Source organism: Pygocentrus nattereri, chromosome 4 (genome assembly GCF_015220715.1).
Source record: "Pygocentrus nattereri isolate fPygNat1 chromosome 4, fPygNat1.pri, whole genome shotgun sequence".
In the NCBI taxonomy this organism is placed as follows: Eukaryota; Metazoa; Chordata; class Actinopteri; order Characiformes; family Serrasalmidae; genus Pygocentrus; species Pygocentrus nattereri.
Genome location: NC_051214.1, coordinates 3,501,155 through 3,512,551, shown reverse-complemented (window position 1 = coordinate 3,512,551; position 11,397 = coordinate 3,501,155). Strand labels below are relative to the sequence as shown.

Below are 11,397 nucleotides of genomic sequence, written 5' to 3'. Positions count from 1 at the left end.
CTATTACATCTATTGCATGGTCATTATATTACTGTACACCCCCCCCCATACACACACACACACACATGCGCAAGGAAGATCATATTCAGTCCCTTCAACGTTCAACCCACCCTTGGAGTCATGAGTCAGTCAAGGGTGAGTCAGTCAGTAGATCTGAAGATACACATTGATTTACTCGTACAAGTTGGGCCCATTTAATCCATGAGACTACATTAACGGCTCTGGTCCACAGGGGCCGCTTTCCAGAATCCCAGGAAGGAATTCTGTCTTTATTAATCTCTTTCCTTCTTCTCTCTTTCTCCTTCCCTCTCTCCACCGTCTCTCTCTATGGCTGTGTTCCAAACAGCCTGTCACACCACTTGCATACTGTTATTGGCCCAAACGTAGCAAGTAGTTGGCCTACACAGTGCTCAGTGTGCTATTTTGAACACAGCCAATGAGTCATTAACAAACACAAGCAGGAAGCCCCTCCTACTCAGTTCAGAGAAAACGAAACTTATCCCAGAGTGCTGCTCTCTCTCTCTCTCTCTCTCTCTCTCTCTCTCTCTCTCTCTCAGTCTGTGAGATCAGGAAAATGGCAGAGGCCAGTATTTCAGTAAATCAGGACCAGTTCAGCTGTCCAGTCTGTCTGGATCTGCTGAAGAATCCAGTGACCATTCCCTGTGGACACAGTTTCTGTATGGTGTGTATTAATGGCTGCTGGGATCAGGAGGCTCTGTGGAGGGTCTACAGCTGCCCCCAGTGCAGAGAGACCTTCACTCCGAGGCCTGTTCTACGCAGGAACTATTTTATAGCTGAAATGGTGGAGAAACTGAAGAAGACAGACAGTCACTGTTACGCTGGACCTGGAGATGTGGAGTGTGATTTCTGCACTGGGAGGAAACGCAAAGCCATCAAGTCCTGTTTGGTGTGTTTGGCATCTTACTGTGAGACTCATGTTCAGTCTCACTATCAGTCTCCTGCGTTTAAGAAGCACCAGCTGGTCAAAGCCTCCACACGACTACAGGAGAAGATCTGCTCTCAACATGATGAAGTGGTCAAGATCTACTGCCGTACTGACCAAAGCTGCATCTGTTATTTGTGTACAATGCATGAACACAAAGGCCATGATACAGTAGCAGCTGCAGCCGAGAGAACCGAGAAACAGGTGAGACAAGATAAATCTTGTAGAATCAGTTCATGTTTATTGTGTTGCTGAACTAGAATGAATTGCATTAGTGAGTTAAAGTGTCATTTCAGTGGATCATTTCACGTAATGAGTCATGAATGTGAGTTTTGGAGTTAACAAGTCTGAAGACAAATAACTGAATAATGATCCTAGTTCAATAGAAGCAAAGATATATTTTTAAAAATGTGGTCATTTTTACACAAGACAATGCATTCACTGACCAACATCAATCTTCCAGCCTTTTTACACCTTTGTAGTGGCCACATGATATATAGAAGGTATTAAATGTAAGAAAGAGCTTCAACTCTACAGCAGTCTTTGTAAATTAAAATCCATATAATGTATTTTTCCTCAGGGTCAGCTGAAGGAGGCTCAGAGGAAATCCCAGCAGAGACTCCAGCAGAAAGAGAAGGAGCTGCAGGAGCTGAAACAGGCTGTGGTCACTCTTAAGGTGAGTAGGAGGAGTTGCATCACCTCCAATTTTTAAAGTGATGAAAATTAGTGTTGATGTCAACTAATTGCTGATGATGTCATGAATAAAATCCTAGGAGAAAGGAACGCTTTGCCTCAAGCGACTTTAAAAATCCGACTTTAAAAGTCAGCGATGAAGGTGTAACAATCCCAGTCCCAATCGCAATTTAGTGCTCTACAAAAATAAGATTACCCAACTTCAAACTTTGTGGGAATATAGAGTATTATGCCCACTCTCCGACACATGACTTTATCAGGATACGCAATTTAAATCATATTTTTAAAGAAAAATACTACTTTTCTGTAGCAGATGTTGCCAAAACACATATATATCATTCAGCATTAATTGTGCCTTCACAGATGTGCAGGTCACTCATGCCATGTGTACTAATGCCCCCCTAAACCATCATGAATACTGACTTTTGAACTGTGCACTTATAGCAAGATGAGTGGTCTTTAGACCGGAGGACACAGCATCCATGATTTCTAAAAAGAATTTAAAATGTTGATTCGTCGACTACAGGACACTTTTCCACTTCCCCTCAGTCCATTTTAAATGAGCTCAGGCCCAGAGAAGGTGGCAGCATTTCTGGATCCTGTTTATATTTGGTTTCTTCTTTCTGTTTTAGAGTTTTAACAGCATTTGTGGATGCAGTGATGAACTGTGTTCACAAACAGTGGTTTTCAAAAGTTTTTCTGAGCCCATGCAGTTTCCACTACAGAATCATAACAGTTAATAAAGTTAGATATACAGACAAATATATATATATATATATATATATATACTGTTACAGCATGGACATTCTTTTTTCTGATGGAGCTCATGAAGACCCCTAGATGGTCGACATTTTTGCTGTATCCCAGTTGTTGAACCACTCATTAAAGAAGTACAGTGGGGATAACAAGTATTTGATACACTGCTGATTTTTCAGGTTTTCCCACTTGCAAAGCACGTAGAAGACTGTAATTTTTATCATAGGTACTCTTCAACTGTGAGTGATGGAATCTAAAACAAAAATCCAGGAAAATACATTGTATGATTTTTAAATAATTAATTTCCAATTTATTGTGTGAAATAAGTATTTGATACACCAGAAAAAGAAACTTAATATTTGGTGCAGAAACCTTTGTTTGCAATTACAGAGATGAGACGTTTCCTGTAGTTCTTGACAAGGTTTGCACACACTGCAGCAGGGATTTTGGCCCACTCCTCCATACAGATCTCCTCCAGAGCCTTCAGGTTTCGTGGCTGTCGCTGGGCCACACGGACTTTAAGCTCCCTCCAAAGATTTTCTATTGGATTCAGGTCTGGAGACTGGCTAGGCCACTCCAGGACCTTAAGATGTTTCCTACGGAGCCACTCTTTAGTTGCCCTGGCTGTGTGTTTTGGGTCGTTATCATGCTGGAAGACCCAGCCACGACCCATCTTCAGTGCTCTTACTGAGGGAAGGAGGTTGTTGGCCAAAATCTCACGATACATGGCCCCATCCATCCTTCCCACAATACGGTGCAGTCGTCCTGTCCCCTTTGCAGAAAAGCATCCCCAAAGAATGATGTTTCCACCGCCATGCTTCACGGTTGGGATGGTGTTCTTGGGGTTGTACTCATCATTCTTCTTCCTCCAAACATGACGAGTGGAGTTTAAACCAAAAAGTTCTATTTTTGTCTCATCAGACCACATGACCTTCTCCCATTCCTCCTCTGGATCATTCAGATGGTCATTTGCAAACTTCAGACGGGCTTTGACATGCGTTGGCTTGAGGAAGGGCACCTTGCGTGCACTGCAGGATTTTAATCCTTGACGGCGTAGAGTGTTACTGATTGTTTTCTTTGAGACTGTGGTCCCAGCTCTATTCAGGTCATTGACCAGGTCCTGCCGTGTAGTTCTGGGCTCATTCCTCACCTTCCTCAAGATCATTGATGCTCCACGAGGTGAGATCTTGCATGGCGCCCCAGACCGAGGGAGATTTTCTGTTATTTTGCATTTCTTCCATTTTCTAATAATTGCACCAACAGTTGTTGCCTTCTCACCAAGCTGCTTGCCTATTGTCCTGTAGCCCATCCCAGCCTTGTGCAGGTCTGCAATTTTATCCCTGATGTCCTTACACAGCTCTCTGGTCTTGGGCATTGTGGAGATGCTGGAGTCTGACTGATTGAGTGTGTGGTCTTTTATACAGGTAACGAGTTCAAACAGGTGCAGTTAATACAGGTAATGAGTGGAGAACAGGAGGGCTTCTTAAAGAAGAAGTAACATGTCTGTGAGAGCCAAAATTCTTACTGGTTGATAGATGATCAAATACTTATTTCACACAATAAAATGGAAATTAATTATTTAAAAATCATACAATGTATTTTTCTGGATTTTTGTTTTAGATTCCATCACTCACAGTTGAAGAGTACCTATGATAAAAATTACAGTCTTCTACATGCTTTGCAAGTGGGAAACCTGAAAAATCAGCAGTGTATCAAATACTTGTTCTCCCCACTGTACCTAGCATTGCTGAACTGGGCGTTGGGATAGATTGAAAATGTGGCTGATGTTCCAGAGGACTGGACTGGGAAACACTGATCTAGAGTCCCAGTGAGAGAGTGAATGATAGCTGGTGTTTAAATGGAGCTTCATCTTGTGTGTGTGTGTCCTAACAGCGCTCTGCACAGATAGCAGTGGAGGACAGTGAGAGGATCTTCACTGAGCTGATCCGCTCCATTGAGAAGAAGCGCTCTGAGGTAACAAAGCTGATCAGAACTCAGGAGAAGAACAAGCTGAGACAAACTGAAGAACTCCTGAAGAACCTGCAGCAGGAGATTGATGATCTAAAGAGGAGGAACACTGAGCTGGAGCAGCTTTCAGTCACAGAGGATCACATCCACTTCCTCCAGGTAACAGTCACTCACCTAGAGAGGAAACTGCTCCTCAGAGAGGCTCTAAAGTGTCTCTTACCAAATGTTCCTAGCAATAATTGTTCAACAGATATTGAGTTTGTAGTCAATCAGCTGGCTCCCAATATTCTACTTACATTTTCACTTGACCTACACGCTTAAAAAAGATGGTTCTTCAAGGGTTCCTTAGTACAGGCAGTGGTTCTATTTAGAACCATGAATTAAATGGTTAAATGGTTCTTTGCATGGTTAAATAGGTCTCCAGAGTGATGGAGAATGTGTTGTATTCGGCTGTATATTGTTCTATATAACACAAGAAATGATTCTTCTTCTGTTACTCGCTTGACATGAACCATCTCTTTTAAGTACCTAACAGGCTATGGAAGCTTATGATAACCTGGTGTTATCTGCATGTCTAAGTGCTCACATTCGCCTTAAACCGTGTTGAATTGAAAAGTAATGCCAGATAGAATATGTAGTTTCTAACATTGTATGACATGCTGCTGTATATTAAATGGACAAAAGTGGACAACACGACTGCTGCTGCCGTTTTTGGTCCATTTTTATAGTTCACCATAGTCGCCAGTGTCTCTCGCCTAATTTGACATAGTTCATTCCTCCTTTAACTCTCTCTGCTCTGTTTTCTCTCTGTAGAGCTTCCAGTCTCTGAGAGTCTCTGCTAGATGTGAGGGCTCCTCCAGCTTCACTGTCCATCAACATCCCTCATTTGATGGAGTGAGGAAATCTCTCTCTGATCTGAAAGACAGACTAGAGGATTTGTGCAAGGAGGAGTTCAGGAAAATCTCTCCACATGGTAAGAGGAGCTTCTACTGGAAACAGAGGGAAATAAAATACATTTTTGGACTGATTTGTATGCAAACTTTCAGTTTTATGAACAGGTGTTTCTTTATTTTGTTTATTTATTCATATTTTTATTGTGCCAGTTGTGCAGGCCCTTCCTGGATTGGGGCCTTGTCATGGCAGAAGGGCTTGTGTGGTCTAGGGGTCTTCAGAGCTAAGTCATAGGGAGCAATATGCTCCTGGTAGGGTCTCCCAGGGTGAACAGGTCTGGAGTGAAGACCCAGACTAACACAATCCAAAAAACCCACCATGACAAATGGGCATAGAATACCGTGTAACCTGCCTGGGATACAGTCACCGGGACCTACCCCTTGGGCCAGACCTGGGGGTAGTGTCCCCCGGCGAGCGCCTGGAGGCCGGGCAGCCCATGTAACCTGGCTGGGCTTAGCCCAAAGAGGCAACGTGGTGGGACCAGGTGGGCCAACCACCCACAAGGTCCAGCATGGGGGAGCGGTGCAGTGCTGCACAGGCAGTGGGAGATTGCAGGGGGGCCCTTGGCAGCCTAGGCCCTTGTGGCCGAAACTGGCTCTTGGCATGTGGAATGTAACCTCACTGGCGGGGGAAGGAGCCAGAGCTTGTGCAGGAGGTTGAGAGGTACCAACTAGATATAGTTGTGCTCACCTCCACCTACAGTGTCAGCTCTGGAACCAAACTCCTTCACAGGGGTTAGTCCCTCTCCAACTCAGGGGTTGCACATGGGGAGAGGTGCCGGGCAGGAGTGGGGATACTCACGAGTCCCCAGCTGGCGGCTGTACAGTTGGAGTTGTCCCAGTGGACGAGAGGGTCGCCTCAGTGCGAATTAAAATCGCAAAGAGGAAAACTCTGACTGTTGTGTGTCCTTATGCACCAAACAACAAGTCAGAGTATTTGGCCTTCTTGGAGCGAGTGGGCGGGGTTCTGGAAAGGGTGCCCCCTTCAGACTGCATAGTCTTACTGGGAGACTTCATTGCTCACATTGGCAATGTCTGGGAGACCTGGAGAGGTGTGATTGGGAAGAACGGCCTGCCCGATCTAAATCCAAATGGTGAATTGTTATTAAACTTCTGTGCCAGGCATGGATTTTCCATAATGAACACCAAGTTCGAACACGGTACATGGTACCAGAGCTCCTTGGGTCAGAGATCAATGATTGACTTTGTTGTCGTTTCATCTGACTTGGGACTGTATGTTCTGGACACTCAGGTAAAGAGAGGTGCTGAGCTGTCAACTGTTCACCATCTGGTAGTGAGTTGGATCAGATGGCAAGGAAAACTGATGGTCAGACCCAGTAGGCCCAAGTGAATAGTGAGGGTGTGCTGGGAACGACTGTCGGAGGCCCCTGTTCAGAATGATTTCAACTCCCACCTCCAGGAGAGCTTTTCTGACGTCCCACGGGAGGTGGGGGACATAGAGTATGAATGGACTCTGTTCAAAACCTCCATTGTGGAAGCTGCCAGGCATAGCTGTGGCCAAAAGCTTAGGGGTGCCTGTTGGAACCCCCTGGTGGATACCAGTGGTGAGGGAGGCCGTGAAGCTGAAGAAAGAGGCCTTTAGGGAATGGATGGCCCAAAGGACTCCTGACTCAGCTGAGACGTACCGACAGGCAAAGAAGGTGGCAGCCGCAATGGTGGCAGAAGCAAAATCCGGGGCATGGGAGAAGTTTGGTGAAGCCATGGAAAAAGACTTTTGGTCGGCTTCAAGGAGTTTTCTGGACAACTGTCCGGCGACTCAGGAGTGGTCGGGGTGTCTGCACCCAAGCTGTATTCGGCAAGGGTAAAGAAACTCTGACTTCAAATGAGGATGTTGTCAGTCGGTGGAAGGAGCACTTTGAAGAACTCCTTAATCTGGGAGAGATGCCTCCCTCACAGGAGTCAGGGCCAGAGGCCTCTGGCGTGTCAAGCTCCATTTCCCTGGTGGAGGTCACTGAGGTAGTTGGCAAACTTTTCAGTGCCAAGGCACCAGGGGTGGATGAGATTTGTCCAGAGATGCTTAAGGCTCTGGATATTGTGGGGCTGTCGTGGCTGACATGCCTCTGCAATATTACATGAACCTCAGGAACAGTACCCTTGGACTGGCAGACCGAGGTGGTGGTCCCCATTTTTAAAAAAGCGGAACGGGAAGGTATGTGCCAACTATCGGGGCATCACACTGCTCAGCCTCCCTGGGAAAGTCTACGCCAGACTGCAACCGATAGTTGAAACTCAGATAGTTGATTCTGTCCAGCAGGGTTGTGCCCTGTCTCCACTCCTGTTCATGATATTCATGGACAGGGTGTCAAGGCGTAGCCAAGGTCAGGAGAGAATTATGTGTGGAGGCCGGAGGGTGGCGTCTCAGCTATTTACAGACAATGTTGTTCTTTTGGCTGTATCACATTTTTGCCTCCAGCGCTCACTGGAGCAGTTTGCAGCTGAGTGTGAAGGGGTTGGTATGCGGATCAGCACCTCCAAATATGTGCCCATGGTCTTAGCCTGGAAAATGATGGCATGCACAATCCAGGTAAGGGGAAAGGACTTGGCCCAGGTGGAGGAGTTTAAGAATCTCGGGGTCTTCTTCACGAGTGATGGGATAAGGGATCATGAGATCAGCCGCAGGCTGGGACAGGCAACAGCAGTAATGCGGTCACTGTACCGGACTGTAGTGGTGAAGAGAGAGCTGAGCCATAAGGCAATGCGCTCTGTTTACCGGTTGGTCTACATCCCGACTCTCAACTATGGTCATGAGCTGCGGGTAGTGATCGAAAGAATGAGATTGTGAAAAACAAGCAGCGAAAATGAGCTTTCTTCGCAGGGTGGTGGGCTACACTGTATTTGAAAGGGTGAGGAGTTCGGCCATCTGGGATGAGCTCGGAGTAGAGCCGCTACTCTTCCGCATTGAGAGGAGCTGAGGTGGTTCAGGCATCTGATTTGGATGCTCCCTGGACACCTCCCGGTGGGGGATAAGACCCTGGGGTCATCCTAGGATCCGCTGGAGGGATTACATCTCCAAGTTGGCCTGGGAGCGCCTTGGGGTCCCTGGGAAAGAACTGGAGGAAGTTGCAGGTGTAACCAATTTTAGTAATATAAAAGTGTATTACAGTATAATAATGGGTTGGACTGACAATAAGCCCACGGCCAGAATCAGAAGACACCAAATTTTTTAGGAGCCAATAAGTTGAGCAGCAATGACGAATCAGACACTGGAATAAATGTTGAGTAGCCACTCCTATATTTTTACAATGAAAGAAAACAAACAAAGAAAAAAAATATTTACACCGTATAAAACTCTTAATAGATAAGTGCACTGACCTTCTCTTTCCCTTATCGTTTTTTAATGCCGATTTTTCAAGTTTTCCCTCCTGTGCCTTTAGCGGGCAGCTGCTCTCATCCTTGCGGCGGCGAACTCGGAAAAAAACGGAAGCAACTAGACACCTGCTCTACATTTTTAAGCTGATTGGCTGAACATGACCTGTGTAGCCCCTGATTGGCTGTTCTCCCAAGTGCTACTGCGACCCCATATGGATTAAGTAGTTAGATGATGAGTTGTGAAGGTTGTACTGTTGTACAGTTGTACTGTCTGGTCTCACCCCTCAAATCACATTGCTCACTAGCAGCTCAACAAAGAGTGACAACATTTCATGCGCAGAGAGACGACAGATAATCTGATAACAGACACACACACACTCACACACACAGAAACACACTCACACACTCCTTCATTCCGTCTGTTAAATCAGTGTGTTTGTGTGTCTCCACAGCTGCAGCAGTTCAGACGATCTCATCCTCAGGGCCGAGAACCAGAGAAGACTTTCTATGGTGTATGTAGAACACACACACACACACACACACACACACACACACACACACACACACACACACACACACACACACACTCCTTCATTCAGTCTGTTAAATCAGTGTGTTTGTGTGTCTCCACAGCTGCAGCAGTTCAGACGATCTCATCCTCAGAGCCGAGAACCAGAGCATACTTTCTACAGTGTATGTAGAACACACACACACACACACACACACACACTCCTTCATTCAGTCTGTTAATTCAGTGTGTTTGTGTGTCTCCACAGCTGCAGCAGTTCAGACGATCTCATCCTCAGAGCCGAGAACCAGAGCAGACTTTCTACAGTGTATGTAGAACACACACACACACACACACACACACACACACACACACACACTCACACACACACACACACACACACACACTCACACACACTCACACACACACACACACACCTGGTCACACTCACTCACACACACACACACACTCTCTCTCACACACACACACACTCACCTACTCACACACTCATACACACACACACACACACAATCATACATATATATACACACCCACACTCACACACACACACACACTGAGTCACACTCAGACACATACACACACAGACACAACACACACACTCACACATATACACACACACACTCACATGCATGTACACACAGACATACACATATACACACACACACACACACACACCCATACACACACTCACACATATACAGACACACATACACACACTCTCACTCACACACACACAAACACACACTCAGACAGTCACACTCACACACATACACACACTCTCTCACTCACACACACACACACACACTCACAGACACACACTCACATGCATGTACACACAGACATACACATACACACACACACACACACACACACTCACACACATCCATAAACACACACACACACTCACACAAACTCACACATATACAGACACACACACACATACACATACTCTCTCACTCACACACACACAAACACACACTCACACAGTCACACTCACACACATACACACACTCTCTCACTCACACACACATGCGCACACACACACACACACACACACACACTCACACACACATTCATACATATATACACACCCACACTCACACACACTCAGACACACACACACACTCACACACAGACACACACACACTCACACACACACTCACATACTAACATACATACACACACACACACACACACACACACTCTCACTCACACACACACCCATACATACAGACACAGATTTTCTACACTGATGATAAAATGATGTTTGGTGGTTTAAATATGATCACAGCTTTTTTCCCCTGTTGGTCATTAGACAACAATCAAAATACTCTACATTTGTATTTTAGATTCATATTGTATTTGTATTTTTATAACAAAACACATAATGTAGAAATAACAACTGAGAAGCATATTTTATTTATCATGGATTTACTCTGTGAATAAACCCCTGAGATGTTTGATTATTTCAGATTTCTGTCCACTGACTCTGGATCCCAACACTGTACATCATCAACTCAGTCTGTCTCAGAAGAACAGAGTGGTGCAGTGGAGAGGAGGAGATCAGCGTTACTCTGACCATCCAGAGAGATTTGACTACTGGAAGCAGGTGTTGTGTAAGGAGAGTCTGAGTGGACGCTGTTACTGGGAGGTCGAGTGGAGTTACTTGGTGTTCATATCAGTGTCGTATAAAGGGATCAGCAGGAAAGGAGCGAGTAATGAGAGCAGGTTTGGACGCAACAATCAGTCCTGGAGTCTGTTGTGTTCTAAGAATCTCTCTTTCTGGCACAACAACATTGAGACTGAGCTCTCAGCTCCATCTTCCTCCAGAATAGGAGTGTATGTGAATCACAGGGCAGGAACTCTGTCCTTCTACAGCGTCTCTGACACACTGACCCTCCTACACACAGTCCACACCACATTCACTCAGCCGCTCTATGTTGGGTTCGGAGTTAGTGGTATTCCCTGGTTTGCTGATGGAACTGTGAGGTTGTGTGATCTGAAATGAGAGTCTGCTTTATGTGATGGACACTTTTCAGGTAGATTCATAAATTAATTATATTAATGTCTTCAGATTAAAGCAATCAAATTATACATGTATAGTTTTTTATGGATTTGACAATATTGCATGTAAAAGCTAATTAAACAGAAAACATAGAGAAAGAGAGAGAGAATGAGTGAGTGAGTGAGTGAGTGAGTGAGAGAGACAAAGTGAGAGAGTGAGTGAG

General features: G+C 45.3%; 1 protein-coding gene across 1 annotated transcript in view; it reads left to right on the top strand.

The window, feature by feature from the left end:
• LOC108441312 (tripartite motif-containing protein 16-like) overlaps nucleotides 1–11,338 on the top strand; it is an 11,763-nt gene extending 425 nt beyond the window's left edge. Inside the window, exons 1-8 of the mRNA XM_037537784.1 lie at nucleotides 1–1,147; nucleotides 1,524–1,619; nucleotides 4,286–4,519; nucleotides 5,174–5,333; nucleotides 9,093–9,152; nucleotides 9,274–9,333; nucleotides 9,417–9,476; nucleotides 10,642–11,338. The exon at nucleotides 1–1,147 is cut by the window's left edge and continues 425 nt beyond it. Of these exons, the coding sequence (XP_037393681.1) occupies nucleotides 575–1,147; nucleotides 1,524–1,619; nucleotides 4,286–4,519; nucleotides 5,174–5,333; nucleotides 9,093–9,152; nucleotides 9,274–9,333; nucleotides 9,417–9,476; nucleotides 10,642–11,177 (1,779 nt within the window). The 5' untranslated portion in view covers nucleotides 1–574 and the 3' untranslated portion in view covers nucleotides 11,178–11,338. The remainder of the gene's footprint in view (nucleotides 1,148–1,523; nucleotides 1,620–4,285; nucleotides 4,520–5,173; nucleotides 5,334–9,092; nucleotides 9,153–9,273; nucleotides 9,334–9,416; nucleotides 9,477–10,641) is intronic.
• Nucleotides 11,339–11,397: the final 59 nt, after the last annotated feature.